A 16,084-nucleotide genomic window follows, 5' to 3' on the forward strand; every position below is an offset into this window, starting at 1 on the left:
CCGGTAACGTTAGCTAGCTCTCTGCTAACCGGTAACACTTCCTGCTAAAGTTAGTATGTTAGTTAGCTCATCGCTAACATTAGCTGTTTGCTAACGTTAACTAGCTCTTTGCTAACCTTAGTTATTTCACCAGTAACGTTAGCTAGCTTGTTTCCCGGATTAGATGTTTACAGTGGGCTACTGTGTTTTCTCACCACCATTAAATGCACCATCTGAAAATATTATACGTACAGCTAATTTACAGTAAATTTAAGAGAATTTAAGACCTTATTTACCTGAATTTTAATTTAAGACATTTTAAGACTTTTAAGGACCCTGGATGTCAGCCCACCCTTTACAGCTAAAACTGCTTCTATCGTGCTATGACACAATATGACACTATTAAATGAAATTTAATACAATGTTTCATTGTACCTAGTAATGTATTGTAATGTGAAAATTATCTGCATTGTTTTATTCTGGTCTGTATGTAAGTCCTCTGCAGGTCAACACTGTGGCTGGGAAGAATCAGTCAGTCATGCTCGGCTACTTCAGTCTGAGCTGTGGAAGAGTTACAGTACAGATCAATACGAGCTGTAAATCAGCCGGCCCTCATCACGCCTATCGATTCAGCGCTCAGAGCTATCTGCTCCCACCCTAGCACACAGTACCCCTTCATATCCTCCACTCATGCTGGAGTCAGATAGAGCTTCATACTGTATGTAACTATGTATAATACGAGTCAAAAGTTTGGACACGCCTACTCATGTTTTTTTTTTTCTTACATACTAAATGACTAGTATTAGTGAAGTGATCCAGACTATATAGGAACACATAAGGAATCATGTTGTAATTAAGAGTATTAAAAAAACAAAATACTCTGTAAAGCATTTAGGTGCTTTTATCTGGGGTTAACTTTCTGGTCTCTGTGGTTTCTAAAGCTGGTAACTCTGATAAACTTCCTTTCCTGGGGTGGTCCTGATGAGTGCCAGTTTCATCATTATAATGTTTTTGATGGTTTTTGCAGTGACTGAACTTAAGGTAATTTCTTTCTTTACTTAGTTTAGTAGTTCTTGCCATAATATGGATAAAAAAAAACTTCAAAATGATCAGTTTCTCGGATTTTACTATTCATAGGTACTTTACTACTGACAACATTTCTCCTAAATTCCAAATAAAAATATTGTCATTTAGAGCATTTATTTACATCATTATATTTATGAGAAAATAACAAAAATGACGAAAGTAATTAAGAACATTTACTCTTTATTTCTTAAATAATGCAAAGAAAATAAGTTTATATTAATTTAGAAACAACAATACTAATCTGCTGGAACCTGGAAAACAGTTCTCAGAATTGGGGAACACTGCCAGAGCAGTGAGAGCCAGAGTTCTCTTCCAGGATAATCTTGTATGAGGCTTGATTTGTGCATCCTCAATTAAGACGAATCTGCTCAATTCCAGCCTTGCTGAAGCCTCACCAGATCCACTAATTTCACAGTGGGTGTAGGACACTGTGGCTAGTTCCCCTCTCCAGCTCTCATTACTGAGAGAAAGAGAGTTTATTAATTCGGCTCTATGAAATCGAGCATGATTAACAGTAAAAAATACGGCAGCTAGAACTCGCCAGTACGAAGACTCGGCTGGAGGAGGATGGAAGTATTGGCAGTAACAAGAAATCCTGTTAGGATCCTTCATGCTCTACACTGCCCCGGGATTAACACATCACTTCATAATCCTGATGAAAATCAGAGCTGAAAATGACTTCCTTTAATCTGCTAATCCCACCACCCGCGCCGACCTCCCCAACCACCGATTCCTCCACCAGTGTTATATATGATGCATCTCTGTACACAACCCTCACACAGATACACAAATTCCTGACACAACACAGCACGCAAAAGATTTACAATTTTAACATAAAATGTTCCAAAGCCATCAGTATAATTTTATTACCTGAACCTAAACTTAAATATAATCTTAGGAGAAACTCATATCATATCATGTGTGCAAGGTTCTATTTTCCATTTTCTTTGTTTGTTGCAAAATAGCAGAAATGTACCAAATACAGCTCTGGAAAAAATAAGAGACACTTCAGTTTCTGAATTAGTTTCTCTGATTTGGCTCATACAGTTTTAGGAGTCCAAAAATCAATATTTGGTGGAATAACCCTGTTTTTTTTATCACAGTTTTCATGCAATGTTCTTGGCATTGTCTCCTCCACCAGTCTTACACAATGCTTTTGGATACATGTATGCCACTTTTTTTTTAATCAAAGAAACTAATTTTTAAGTTGCTATATTTAAGATCCATATATGTAAGATCGTGTTAAAAGTTTCTTGGTTGTGAGCCTGTGCATCATCTCTTGAGTGGTGGAATGAACACCAGTCCCTGCAGCGCACTGGTTTGGGCCTGCATTTCCAGTCTTTGGCTTTTCTTTAGCAGCTCCAGTTCCCACAGCAGCACAGCCTCCCTGTCCTTCAGTTCCTTCAGAGCTGCCGAGGCCTGGAGCCTTCCCGTGGTCCCATCCTTGTTCTCCTGGTTCAGGACACCGTGTCGGAGCCTGGGCACGGAATGCGGTGCTGGCGGCTCCTGCAGGTTGGGGATGAAGCCTCTGGACGTGGCTGTGGGAGTGTTAGCCAGCGATAAGCCCTGCAGGCGGGCAGCCACGTCCCTCTCCAGTTCTCGCTTCTGCTCTGGGCTGAGCTGGGCTGAACTTGAGCTCCTGTCCTGGAGACATTCAGAAAAACACAGGCAGAGTCAACAGCAGGGCTGCAGCTAATATACATTTCAGGAGTCTTAATTCCTCCCAGTGTTTCTTCCTCCTTCAGCTCTGAGGGAGTTTTTCCTCTTCTTCTCTCGTCAAATCAAATTAGTAGAACTCAACAGAACACTAATATGAACTAAGCTGAACTAAGCTAAGCCAAGATGTGATTAGTGATGCTTTTTGACTACTGTATTTTTCACCCTATAAGGCACACTGGATTATAGGGTGCACTTTCAATTAACTCTATTTTCTGGTCTATTTTCATACATAAGGTGCACCAGATCATAAGGTGCATTATGTGACACTAGTAAGGAACAGGGGTGTCCATGTTTTCCTTCTAATTCAGTAAGTCTCGCCGCTGGGTTAAGTAAACAAAACTGTGTTTATATAAAAAAAATAATTATATATTTTAAAGACAAACGATCACTGGATGTTAATCTACACAAATTTCTCTCCTGAAAACTGTTTATTTGGGATTTGGATTTTCACTAATGCCTCCCGACAGTGCTACTCTGAGGAACCCCAAATGTTCCAGTAAGCCAAGGCGATATTAGCTAGCGGTTCTTCCCACGTAGCTTGTTTTAACACAGTAAATGCGCAAACTACAGTCCGAAAATACTCACCACTGACTTACAAAAGAGTTAGTGCTTAGTACGATTAGTGGGTAATGCTAATGCTGCTCCAGCAGTGCTAGCCAGGGTTAGCAGCAGGATACAGGTCGATAATACTCACCTCTAAATGACGAAGGAGCTAGCGCTTAGCAGCAAATGCTAATACTGCTGCAGAATCAGTGCCTTTTTATTTATTTTATTTATATAGCGCTTTTTACAACAAAGGTTGTCATAAAGCCGCTTTACAGGAAAAACAGGTCCACGCCTCTTATGAGCAGCACCACAGAGGTGCCAATTTTATGGTGACACAGTGGCAAGGAATAATACCTGAATGGTAAAGTTCACACATAAGGCGCACCAGATTATAAAGCAAACTGACGATTATTGGGAAAAATAAAGGAATTTAAGTTCGCCTTATAGTTCGAAAAATACAAAAGTCATCAATAATCATTCAATATATCTAAACACAGACACATAATATATTACTGAGTTTGTTGAGGTTCTGATGTTTTTAATTTAAAATTAGATGATAATTTTATACATTTATCATTATTGATCATTAGAGTCCAGAAATAAGTTCTCAAATATGATGGCAGATAAAAAAAATCATGTGACTGAAACCCTATAATAAGAACTTCAGCTAGCCATTAATGTAAACACACCCTAATGACACAAACCAACTAATAACTAATTACTTCACCACTGTAGAATGTGGCATGGGAGAGGAATTCGTTCGGCAATAAAAAACATGTGATGATGAGATGACCTAGTTTTCCCATCAGCTCTAATCCTCCTCCATTATCATAAATGATATTAGAGAGGAGGGGTCTGTTAGAAGAGCCTCTGAGCCCACAGGTAATAAAACATAACTAAACATAATTTCATATAAGAAGAACAATCTTTCCCCTAAAAACAGTTTTATGGACACTTAAACACCTGAGGTCATAAACGACTGTGAATAGTTTTTTACTGCATTGCACCTTATTTTGCAGCTCTGCTGTGATCCTGACACTGATGAATTATCGGCACTGCACAGCTGTACATACAGCTGTTTAATCTGCATAGACATTAACAATGAGCATGTGTCCCAAAGTGTACTGTTACTTCAAAATAATATATACTCAGGTAGAAGTAAAAGTGCTCATTTGAATTATTACTACTTATTATATTATTACTATATTAATTATTACTGAATTACATAAAGAAAGAAAGTATTCAGCAAAAACACTACCCAAGTAGTTTTCTTATTTAATAATCCGCTGTTAATACTAAATGTACTGGATGTTTACAGTATATGCTGTAGCTGCGATTAATTGGTCAAGCAAAGTCACATAATAGGCTTTTATGGCAGAGGCGTTAAATTTAAATTTATCCTGTATATGTCGTTTTAACTTTTTATATTTAATAGTTTTAAAAGTGTGGTGGAGTTTAGCATTGGTAATAGTTGCTGTCTTACAAAAATTATAATAATTGGAAACAAGAGGGGAAACACTGTTTTTAAACAGAAAATTAAAGTGATTCTAAAAATATTAAAAATCAATAATTACTAGTCTTTCTATGTAGGCACAAACCAGAGACGTTTCCCCACTGATTTTAGATCAACAAAATATTTTATTTAATAATGCCATTTATTCCAATTTTCCAGTATCCAAATTATAGTTTACTTTTTCTGCTGTAGGTGGAGAAATGGGCTGTCCCAAAAAGCGTACCTGTTGACCCTGTAGGGCTCTCGACCTGCATTGCTGTGTGTTGTTGAAGACACCGGTTAGTAGCTTCAGTGCAGGGTGTATGGAGTGATTTGCTTGGAATGTGGTGGTCTGTAGTGGTCTTTGGTAGTCTGTGGTGGTTTGTGGAGGTCTGTGGTAGTGTGTGACGGTCTGTTTTGGAATGTCGTGGTCTGTGTTGAAATGTGGTGGGCATCACCTGTGCAGTAAATGTGAGTGTTGTCTGCTCCAATCGTCCACGTCGGAGGTCTGTCTGCAGCTTTAGCAGCATCTGGTTTAGATGTCTGAAGGACTTCCTGACATTGTCCTCATGGGGGCAGCTGTGAGGGACCGCTCGGTCCTTTAGTGACTCGTCAGTTACCTTCTCTCTGCTCTGGTCCGAGAGGTGACCATCCATCACACTGTCCTGTATGGAGACACAGGTGGTATAAATAAACATACTTGTTTACTTACTACTATTAACTACTGATTACCAAACCCGAAGTTTTTTGAAGTTTTAGCTCCCCATGAGGCGTCTACGTATATTATGTCTATGGTCATGACTCTATACTCTCTATACGGCTCTGAGAATGGCTGCCTGCACCTCTATGATGCATTGTTTCCACTGTGGCAAGTGGAGAGCTCTAGTGGAAGCCTCCGGTAACACAAAGCACAAAGGCAACAGTGATATTTCAGTGATTGGACAGAAACTAGAAGTAGGCAGAAAGAAGCTGTACTTCCTGTGTGATAAGCTGTGAGAAAAATCGATGTGACTCCAGATCTTTCTCCCGAGACCCGGCCCTGATCCGTCCTGAGCTACAGTGGCAGGACGATCCTGTGTAAATAGCACTCTATGCTTAAAATGTTTGCCTCTCATTAGAGAGTATAGATTTCTTATTGACGTGGCGGCGCTGCTGTCTGACTTCCCTTTCCTCCCGCCCGGTTTGTGGTACATCTGCATTTTAATGGCAGGATTCAATTCAATTTCAATTCTCATAAAGGCCTCCGAAACTGAATTACTGAGGCGTGACATCCTCTTTATCATTTGCTCCCGTCCAAGTGAATCCAAGCGAGTATCTGCAGTTCACTCGCATTTAGGGCTGCAGCGATTGGTCGATATGATCAAAAACAAATTATATGAAATATAAAATAATATAAAAAGAAACTTGGACTACCTATATGATCTATCTATATGATCTATTAATTGCAGCCCGTGTACACACAGTTTACACTCAACTCTGTGTCTCCAAAAGTGCTCAAACAAATCAGATTACAGATTCACTCACTAAAATTCACAACATCTCACATTTAAACACCTTCTGCTTAATCTAAACTCCACGCTCAGGTGTTTTTATAGTTTTAAAGAGATGAAGAAAGCTAGGAGCACAAGCCGCACCCACAGGAAGCAGAGATGAAATAATCACTTCCTTTTTTTTACAGTCTTAGACGGAGGTTGGGGGTGCTAGTGGGTCAATGTTTTGATGAACGGTTCCCATGCAATATTGAATACAGTAATTTCTGTTATTTCTATAGCATTTTATCTTTCCAATGATCAATGTGCATTGAGAGAAGATTATTTCATGATGGGCATGATCTTCTTGTGTTTAGGATTGTTTTCTTGGCTATGGTGAAGGCTGTGAGTATATAAGTAATACAGGGATATTACTACTATACAGCAAGGTATAGAGTGGATAGTAGTTTTTTTTTTCTCTTTCCTTTCTGTTTTCTCTATATCTAGCTATAGCTCTCCATTAGCCATTATGTACCCATCACTTACTCACACTCATAACTCAGAACCTGTTCCTAAATTAGCTACAGATCCACATTATTTCTCTGTACTGCTGTTTTTGCTGTTATTTGTTTGTTCTGTCCGGGTTGACCCGAAGGGGATGGGTTCCTCTGATTGAGTTTTGTTTTCTCCAAAGGTTTCTTCCTCTCAGTATGAAGGAGTTTTTTATTCTTGCCACTGTTGGCATTACTATGGTGCTCACTGCTTTTTAACAACATTTGTTGTAAAAAGCACTATTAGACAAAATTGAATTGAAATTATATTGAAATAATCACTTACTGTATTCTTCCCAAAATCTTCAGTGCGCCTTATAATCCAGTGTGCCTTTTAATCTGGTGCACTTAATGTATGAATTTTACCAGTCAGGTTGTAAGGAGCAGTAAAGCCACTCCACCGAAGTACTGCGTTATACAGGAGTTTCAGTTTAGCTCTCCAGCACCGAGACTTAAAGCTCCACTAAGTAGGATTGAGATTTTGTGCTTGTGGGCTCCCCCTACAGTTGCAGAGTGTAATAAATGTTTCAGGCGGATTAGTTTCTCTTTCTCATTTTCTGGCTTTCACAGACATATTCGGTCTCTTTCCAGCTTCTGCCAGAGTGTCTGTATGTTAGTTTGTAAAGAATGAACCAGTAGTTCTTGTAGAACTGTTAGAACTAAAGGTCGGAAAGCAGGTCGCAGTTCTCTCGAGCGTTGGTCGCGGCCGCCTCGGAAAACTTACAGAGTCTGGTTTGAGCTCAGAGGAGCTCCGGCACAGACACAAGAGCTATTCCTCCTATTACACCTCAATGCAGCGCTGCAGTAAATTTCAAGCTGTAATTTTACTTCTTTAAAAAGATCAAAAATCAAGGAAATCCTACCTAGTGCTGCTTTAAGACTGGAGCTGCATTAGCATTAGCCGCTAACCGCTCCAAGTGCTAGTTCTTCTGCCGTTCAGAGGTGAGTATTATCGGGCTGTAGCCTGCTGCCAATCCCGGCTAGCACTGCTGGAGCAGCATTAGCATTAGCCGCTAAATGCACTAAGCGCTAGCTCTTTTTCTCTTTTCGATTCAAAGGTGAGTATTTTTCAGACTATAGCCAGTGCGTTTATCATGTTAAAACAAGTTATGTGGGACAAACAGCTAGCTATTATATTATTATACAGCTAGCAAACAGCTAATTATTATTATTAGTGGAAAATTTCGTGCATTAACTGAATTACTGGAAATCTGGAAATCTAAGCTTATTGTAAATAAAAAGAAGCACTGTACTCACCCAAATAAACAGTTTTCAGGAGAGAAATATGTGTAAATTAACATCCAGCGCTTATTTGACTTTGAAAGAAAATGCATTTAAGAATTACAGTTTTTTTTTTACTTGCCACCCAGCGGTGAGACCTGCTGAATTAGAAGGAAAACATGGAAACACCCCTGTTCCTTATTAATGTCACATAATGCACCTTATAATCCAGTGCTCCTTATAGTGCGAAAAACTGAAATAAATAATCAACAGGCTAATCGACCAACAAATCAATAATCATTAGTTGCAGTTTGTCTCAGTAGAAACATCTACATATGTTAGAGGTTGAACTGCACGTATTGTAATGAACCTCAGCCGACTCAGGGTGACCTTGACTGCAGAGGAACCGTAACAGGAAAGTAACTGCAATGTAAAAATAACCTTTCCCCCCCCCCCACACTAGCCTCTGCCAGATGCAGGAAGCATGAGATTTCCCACCGGTTCAGACCCTCAAAGAGCTCCTGGATGCTCCTCAGTGTCGACTCCCAAACATCCCCCTCCCCACCTAAACCCCACCCCTCCAAGCCCTTTCACTTCAATCGGCTCTCTCAGAGGAAACTCAAGACTACTGCCAAGCACTGAGGATCTGCTCCTCCCAGCAGATCACGCTTTTATATCAAATGTTTAACAATCTGGATCTACCACAACCCAACAGGAGTTAGAACCTCGACACACTGCTGGAATCAGCAGGGCTAAACTGGAGAGGACTGTAGCAGGACGGATAAACCCGGATAAACATGGCACTCTACATTACTACTGTTTTTTTTTTTTTCCCTGATTTTTCCCAATTTTCTCCCAATTTGGTTATCCAATTGTCCCACCCCTTTTGTGCGTCCCCATCACCGGTGGTACCTGCGACCCTTGGAGGATGCGGACGAGCACACGCCTCCTCCGACACGTGTGAAGTCAATCACCCCTCTTTTCGAGCTGCTGCTGATGAATCATTGCCTGAGCAGCCAGCGCGATTGGCGGAAAGCACAGCGGCTAGGTTCTGATACATCTGCTCACAGACGCCTCATGCCACCCGACGCCACCTTTAAGTGTGATGAGGAGAGAGCGCCATCTACCCACCCGGAGGGAGCAGGGCCAAAGCTCCATGAGCTGCATGAGCGGGGGGTTCAAACCTGCGACCTCCCGCTCATAGAGCAGGGCATTAGACCGCTGGACCACTCGGCACCTTTACTTCACTACTGTTTATTGATTGTTATATCTTATTTAAAAATTTTTATGCCTAATTTTTGCGATGGCAATTATCCCACCCAGTCAGCTTTACTCCCCTTATCACCAGCGATGCCCCAACATTCATATATGTGAAGTCTGACTCCTCTTTTCAAGTTCCAGCAGATGTTAAAATGGAGGGTTACATACCATCCAACACCAGAACAGTGGTTCCACAGCTTTCCATTCCAGGTAGGCCTCAAGTATTCTGTTTAAGCACTGAATGCTCTCCAGATCCTGGGATGAGAAGAACAGAACTGCAGCTTACATTCACTGTAAACTCCTAAACAATCTGCGTAAAGATGATCTGACTGCAAACACCCATTCCTGTACTGCCAGTACTATATTATACTGTATTTGGGTATACTGTATGTAGGATTTGGGTGGTGGGTGGTTATTCTCAGCACTGCAATGATTAGAAATGATGCCAAAAACCAATTCAGACCTTCCAGCATGTATCTACTCATTCATTAACCTTGTAGTACTCTTGTATGATTCCTTGTTCTAAAGTACGCATTGTTTGATTTTGCATTTCCCTCATCTTGATGTTCAGAATTTAGTAAAAAGCTCAGTTCTAATGCTCTACTTACTAAAAAGTTACATTTTTAATGCATTACTGACTTAAAAAAGCTTTTAACGTCTATTTACTTAGAAAAACTTAGAAAAGTTCTAAAGCCCAAAAACTGTTTTAAATTCTACTGACTAAAAAAAGCTCAGTTTTAATGCTCTACTTGCTTTAAAAACTCAATTTTAAAGTCTACTAACTAAAAAAGGTCAGTTTAAGCACCTTCTTATTAAAACACTGTGTTTTAATTTTAACTGACTAAAAAAAAGCTCTGTTTTAACGCTCTACTTAGTTTTAATAGGATATTCACCAAAACAATAAGGATTTAAATCGGACAGAACCTGCACGGGCTCGGGTCGAGACGGGCTGGAGTTTTTGGAACTGATCTAAACTCTAATCAACAGGCAGCGTCTGACGGGCACTGACTGAAGACTAGCTGGCACTGTGAACTTCTTATAATTAGAGCCGCTTCGATATCAGCACTGAGATTCTTGGAGATCTTATTAATGGAGGAACGCTGACTTCCCCCGCTGCAGAAAACAGGAGACACCATCCCTCTTACCCACGTCTCACTGTTTCCTCTTATAGTTTCACTTGTTCACACCTCATTTCTCCCCATCCTTCACAAAAAACAGCATAAACAATCTGAAACAGCTCCCTCGCTCCTCTTCAAAACCACACAAAAAAAAGACTTCCGTGCTGCAAAAGCTCTTAAATGCCGTCTGCAGGAGAACTGCGGAGGAGACAGACGTGTGGGGGGTGAAGAACGTGGGCCTTCAGACTTCAAGATCAAGATCTTTCCACCTTCAAACAGTCAGGATTTCCGAGCCCGTCGGGCTGTCAATCAGAGACGACGGAGGAGACAACCCCCTCCTGCACACACACACCTAAACATACATCTACACACACACACATTTACACACACGTCTACACAAATACACAAGATATCCACACACACCTATTTTACCTATTTTGACATTTTCAGGGTATCAGGTGTTTTTCTTCTAATTTAAGATATCATTAATTATTGATCATTAGCAAAGCCAGAAATTAGGTCTTAAGTGCGGCGTCAAAACAAAACAAAACAAAAAAAGTCACGTTACTGAAACTCTAGAACATCAAAATGACTGCAGGTTTGTTTACTGTAACGGGAGATATGTTTTAATATTAAACTTTGTCATGCATCACCTTCTGAAGTCCTGTAGATCCTAATCTTTCAGGAACATCAGCAGTGCTGACCTCCGGCTCACGTGAACAGAACATTTTGGCCTGGATCTGCAGAAACGGGCAACATTTCACAAACCTTTCTTGCTTTTTTTTATTGTATCTTTATTTTCTATATTGCATGGTGTGTTACCTTGTGGCAAAGCTTGGACTGCTCTTGCTGAGCTGCTAGAAGACTTCTCCACTGCAGCCTCAGTTTTCCATAATGCCACTGCAGACTTCTCACATCTCCACCCTCTGCTCCGCCCCCTTCGGAAACACTTAAACAGGTCATCAAATCCTCCCCACCAGGCACTCTCTGTGGAATCAAACACACATTATATCTGGATTACCTCTAAACCTGTAAACCATCTCAACTTCAACAGTTTTTTTGTTTGGCTTGGTTAGTTTTCACACAAGGAAAACCACACAAGCATGTTGTCTTCTCGTATTGGTCAGAGCTGTGTGGGGCGGGGTTAAGAAAGTAAATACAGGAAGAAGGTCCATTGATTTGGATGTATTTGAGTGGAATTTAAAGCAGCATGGAGCAGCTGCAGATCTGTCATCAGTTAAATGATCAGTCAGTACCACAAACAGAACCTTTTCTCTTGGGTCTCACTAGTAGTGCGCTTGTATGTTTCCATGTTCTAAAGTACGCATATCATTTGATTAAGCATTTCCCTTCTGTTCTCTATGTTCTCAAATGCTAATTACGCAAACTACCTGTAGAACCATCCACTACTTTTATCCACACTTCATTTTCCTCCAAACAGTTGACACTGACAACTGACTGCCACTCTCTCTCTCTCTCTCTCTCTTACTCTCTCGCTGTCTCTCACTCTCACTGTCGCTGTCTCTCACTCACACTCACACACACAGCTGATGGTGTGTTTCCTCCTTCTACTAAGGAAGGTTAAAATATGGAGCTAAACTTAATTTAGTTTATTTTCTCTATTAAATCTCCCAGTTAAACTCAGTAACTCAGCACATTATAATATTCTCATTAAAATAAACATCGATTATCCTAAAATAAACAAGAAGCATAATACTTTATTCATACGCAGATCAAAACACAGATCAGCCACAACATTAAAACCAGCTCTGGATAAACCCTGGTCAGCCACAACATTATAATCACCTTTTAGGTTTTGCTTGTTTCCTTTTAGCTCTTTTTAGCATTACCCTAATAACATTAATTCTAGATTTCTGTATTAGTCATTTGATAAATTGAAATAACTATGCTTCTTTTTTAAGTAAATAGAGAGCAAAGGAGCCTATGAAATAGCAAGATTGATTATGGATCATTAACAATACTTGCTTTAAAAGTACTTAGCAGTCATAAAATAAGAAAAAAATCCTGTATAGAATATAAAAATGCATAAAGATTAATTGGTAATCTTCTTATTATTGCATCACACATATATATATATATATATATATATATATATATATATATATATATATATATATATATATATATATATATATATATATATATATATATATATATATATATATATAAATACACATTAGCAGGGATATAAATATATACTTTTTTGTGGATATTCAGGAACTTTTGTCCAACAGAGCTCAAACAGCAGTATTACACTGCCACCTGCTGGATATAAATATATTAAATAACCTGAATTTATTTAATATATATTATTTCACAGGATTATTTAATATCCTGTGAAATTGTTCTTAAATGTACTAATTTTAAATACCTGTATATGTTCACACAACAGTTTACATGAAGCAAAATGGAAACCACCACTGAATACTATGAATATCCTAAATGTATTTTGTCACACATTTACCTCAGTAGTGCTATTCTAATCATACACTTACCCCAGCAGTGCTATTCTAATCACACATTTACCTCAGTAGTGCTATTCTAATCCCACATTTGCATCAGTAGTGCTGTTCTAATCACACACTTACCTCAGCAGAGCTATTCTAAATATGCATTTACCTTAGTAGAGCTATTCTAAATCACACATTTCCTCAGCAGTGCTAGTCTAATCATAAATGTACCTCAACAGTGCTATTCTAAACAAATGTTTACCTCTGTAGAGCTATTCTAAGTACATATTTACCTTGGCAGTGCTATTCCAATCGTAAATTTACCACAACACTGTTATTATCAGTCAAGTCTGAGTAAAATTTCCACAAAGAAAGGTACATCAGTCTTTTGCTTAAGCTACGTTGGCTCAGCTAAAATTACTATTCTAGCCCTGTACAGCATTTTCAAAATGTTCTGTTATTCACATATACCTCAGTAACAGATCATCATCCTTCCTCAGACCATACATACATACATTTGAGTGATATGTTCCTAAAAAATTCTGTTACAGAATCTACATTTAATTTAATATCTCACCGCTGGTGTGGAGGAGAGGAGCTCCAACTCTTGAACTTTCTCTGCCAGCAGAGTCTCCAGCAGGTTATCTGAGGACATCACCCATCCCAGGGCCAGCAGCAGGTCTCTGCTCCCTATTTTACCAGGGCTTTTACAGGTCTGAGCCCTGGTCACCCACCAGCCCCCGTACCCCGTGTACCACAGGGCACTCCTCACAAACTCCAACTCTGGGTCTGGTTGCATACATACATCAACAGAACAGAGGAAAAGAAAAGGTTTAATTAGTTAAATATATTATATCACAATATTTACAGATATTTTTTTACGATACATGATATTTACTGCTACATTTTTCCACACAAAAATCCCCTGGAAGAGGCAGACTCTTGAACTCTTACATTAAATGTACAATAATCAAATCAAATTTATTTTCTATAGCGCTTTTTACATATTTAAACATAAAAAATACAAAATACAGAACCTGGCTTTTGGACTTGTTGCTGAGAACAGGCTGGATGGTTCTACTCAACTTTAGTCCACAGCTCAAAAAAGGTCTGGAATACTGTTTAGTCTTATGAACCAGATACAAGCTTTTTTGATCTACAGCTACTCAGCAATGTATAGTCACCTGATTTAAGTATATAGGAAACTATAGGAGACTCCTCTTGAAGGTGTGGTCACTACTAAATATGACATCACTGATAACAGCAGAAGAAGGCAGTTCCATTTTTTACCGTTCAATGGAGAAAACTCCTGTCAGGGCATCTGGTGATTGGCTCTAGTAAGTGATGAGGCAGAACTTGGTGGTAGCCGCCTGGTTTTATGACTGGAACATTAGCTACAGGTAGCAGTGCTTTCAGGAAAGCGGGACAGTTGCAGTTTGGTGTGGATGAGGAAGAGTCCTTATCCACACTAAAGATCTTAAGTGTTTTATACTCTGCATAAGAGTAGTTAATGAGACATTCATACAAGCAAAGCAGGATTACTACATGATGCTCCTAACCTGGGTTTGGTAGATGATGATAGAGTCAAGCTTATTGGCCAGTTTACCAGACATGTTCTCCCAGATGTACAGTATATTAATAATATACAACTTCAAATGTCTGGAGTTCATATGAAAAAAAAAATGTGAGGAAAAACTGCACTTATTTTTTTTATTTGTGCTTTTCATGCTGTCCTAAAATTGTAACAAGAACTAATAGATCTGATATGACATTTATTACTGTTCAATTTAAATGATGAAGTGATATAACACAAACCCAGGGGTGAGGTTGGTGGCGGCTGGCAGGTACAGTCCCGTTCAAACAGCTTCATTAGGAGACGATGGAGCAGCTTCCACAGGTCTTCTGTCTGGAATTGAAAATAGGAAGAATCAGTCTCCTAACTATTAATTCTGTCCTAATTCTGCAACGAGCAGGACTATCAACCAGACAGCAAAAATTTATAATAGATGAGTTGTGGTTGTATATGGTTTTATTGTGGTTGATGAAGAAAAAACAATATTTAATTGAGGGCTTCTTTAAAGTGATACAGAGAGCAGGGCAGAAATGATCAACCTCCTTATTTTGGATTTTATATATATACAGTTTTCCAGCTATTATTGCTTTTGTCAACACCGTCAGACAAAATAAAAATTAAATACATTTTTTAATCTGTATTCAGAGATTTGTTCTGGTATTCTTAGTACTACACATACATTTAATACTTTTTTTATAATGTTTGACATGTACTCCTTAAAAATGTCTAACATCATACAACCTTTACTCTAAGTCTAAATAATGTGTATTTTTTATTTAACAACCATATGTCTTTTTTAAACTGACTGTTTCTTTATTAACTCTACAGCACTATGATGAGATGTTTAATACAGGATGTTAAATAATTTAAACAGTGATTGAGTAGGGCTTTTTTTGTGTATTAGAGGGAAATGAATCTTCTTACCGAGTCCGGCTTGTTGAATTTGGCTCTTCTGAACGAGTCAGCGGAGGGAACTGACTCCAGCCCGAGCGCGGACAGCAGGCGGCGGAGCGCGGAAATCACCTCCCTGACCCGCACCCCCGCCTCGCGCTGCATCCCACCGGCCTTTATAGTACACTGCACGACCTTTAGTACACTGCAGTTCACTATAGTACAGTGTAAAACACTATAGTTCACTGTAGACTACACTACAGTACAGCGCTGCTGCTGCAGCTCACATTCACTTCCTACTCTCACAAGTTTGGCGCGTAACTTATCCAATCAGAATCGCGAACTGCTCTGCGTACTGACGTCTCTGCTCCGCCCTCAACTCCCCTGTTGTCCTTGGCAACACACGCTAACCAAAGAAACAGGCCCTGTCCTAATCTGCGCCATGCTCACTCTTCTCTCGGCTCACGCTTCACCCTGTTCAATCAACTTTCTCCCTGATCACTCTCCATCCTGCTCACTCTCCATCCTGCTCACTCCTGCTTACTCTACACCCTGCTTACTCTTCACCCTGCTCACTCCTGCTTACTCTACACCCTGCTTACTCTACACCCTGCTCACTCTACACCCTGCTTACTCTACACCCTGCTTACTCTCCACCCTGCTCACTCCTGCTTACTCTACACCCTGCTTACTCTTCACCCTGCTCAC

The 16,084-nt window shown here is 39.6% G+C and overlaps 1 protein-coding gene across 1 annotated transcript; it reads right to left on the reverse strand.

Annotated features, from left to right (window-relative positions):
* Positions 1-1,228: 1,228 nt before the first annotated feature.
* On the reverse strand, positions 1,229-15,892 carry tedc1 (tubulin epsilon and delta complex 1). Its single transcript, XM_007244665.4, has 8 exons — positions 15,410-15,892; positions 14,728-14,818; positions 13,490-13,701; positions 11,264-11,428; positions 11,095-11,181; positions 9,492-9,578; positions 5,281-5,487; positions 1,229-2,709 (listed from the first exon to the last, which is right to left on the reverse strand). The coding sequence occupies exons 1-8, from the start codon at positions 15,539-15,541 to the stop codon at positions 2,338-2,340; spliced, it is 1,353 nt and encodes a 450-aa protein (XP_007244727.3). The 5' UTR covers positions 15,542-15,892; the 3' UTR covers positions 1,229-2,337.
* Between the last annotated feature and the right edge of the window lie 192 nt (positions 15,893-16,084).

This window comes from Astyanax mexicanus, chromosome 14, assembly GCF_023375975.1.
Source record: "Astyanax mexicanus isolate ESR-SI-001 chromosome 14, AstMex3_surface, whole genome shotgun sequence".
NCBI lineage: Eukaryota > Metazoa > Chordata > Actinopteri > Characiformes > Acestrorhamphidae > Astyanax > Astyanax mexicanus.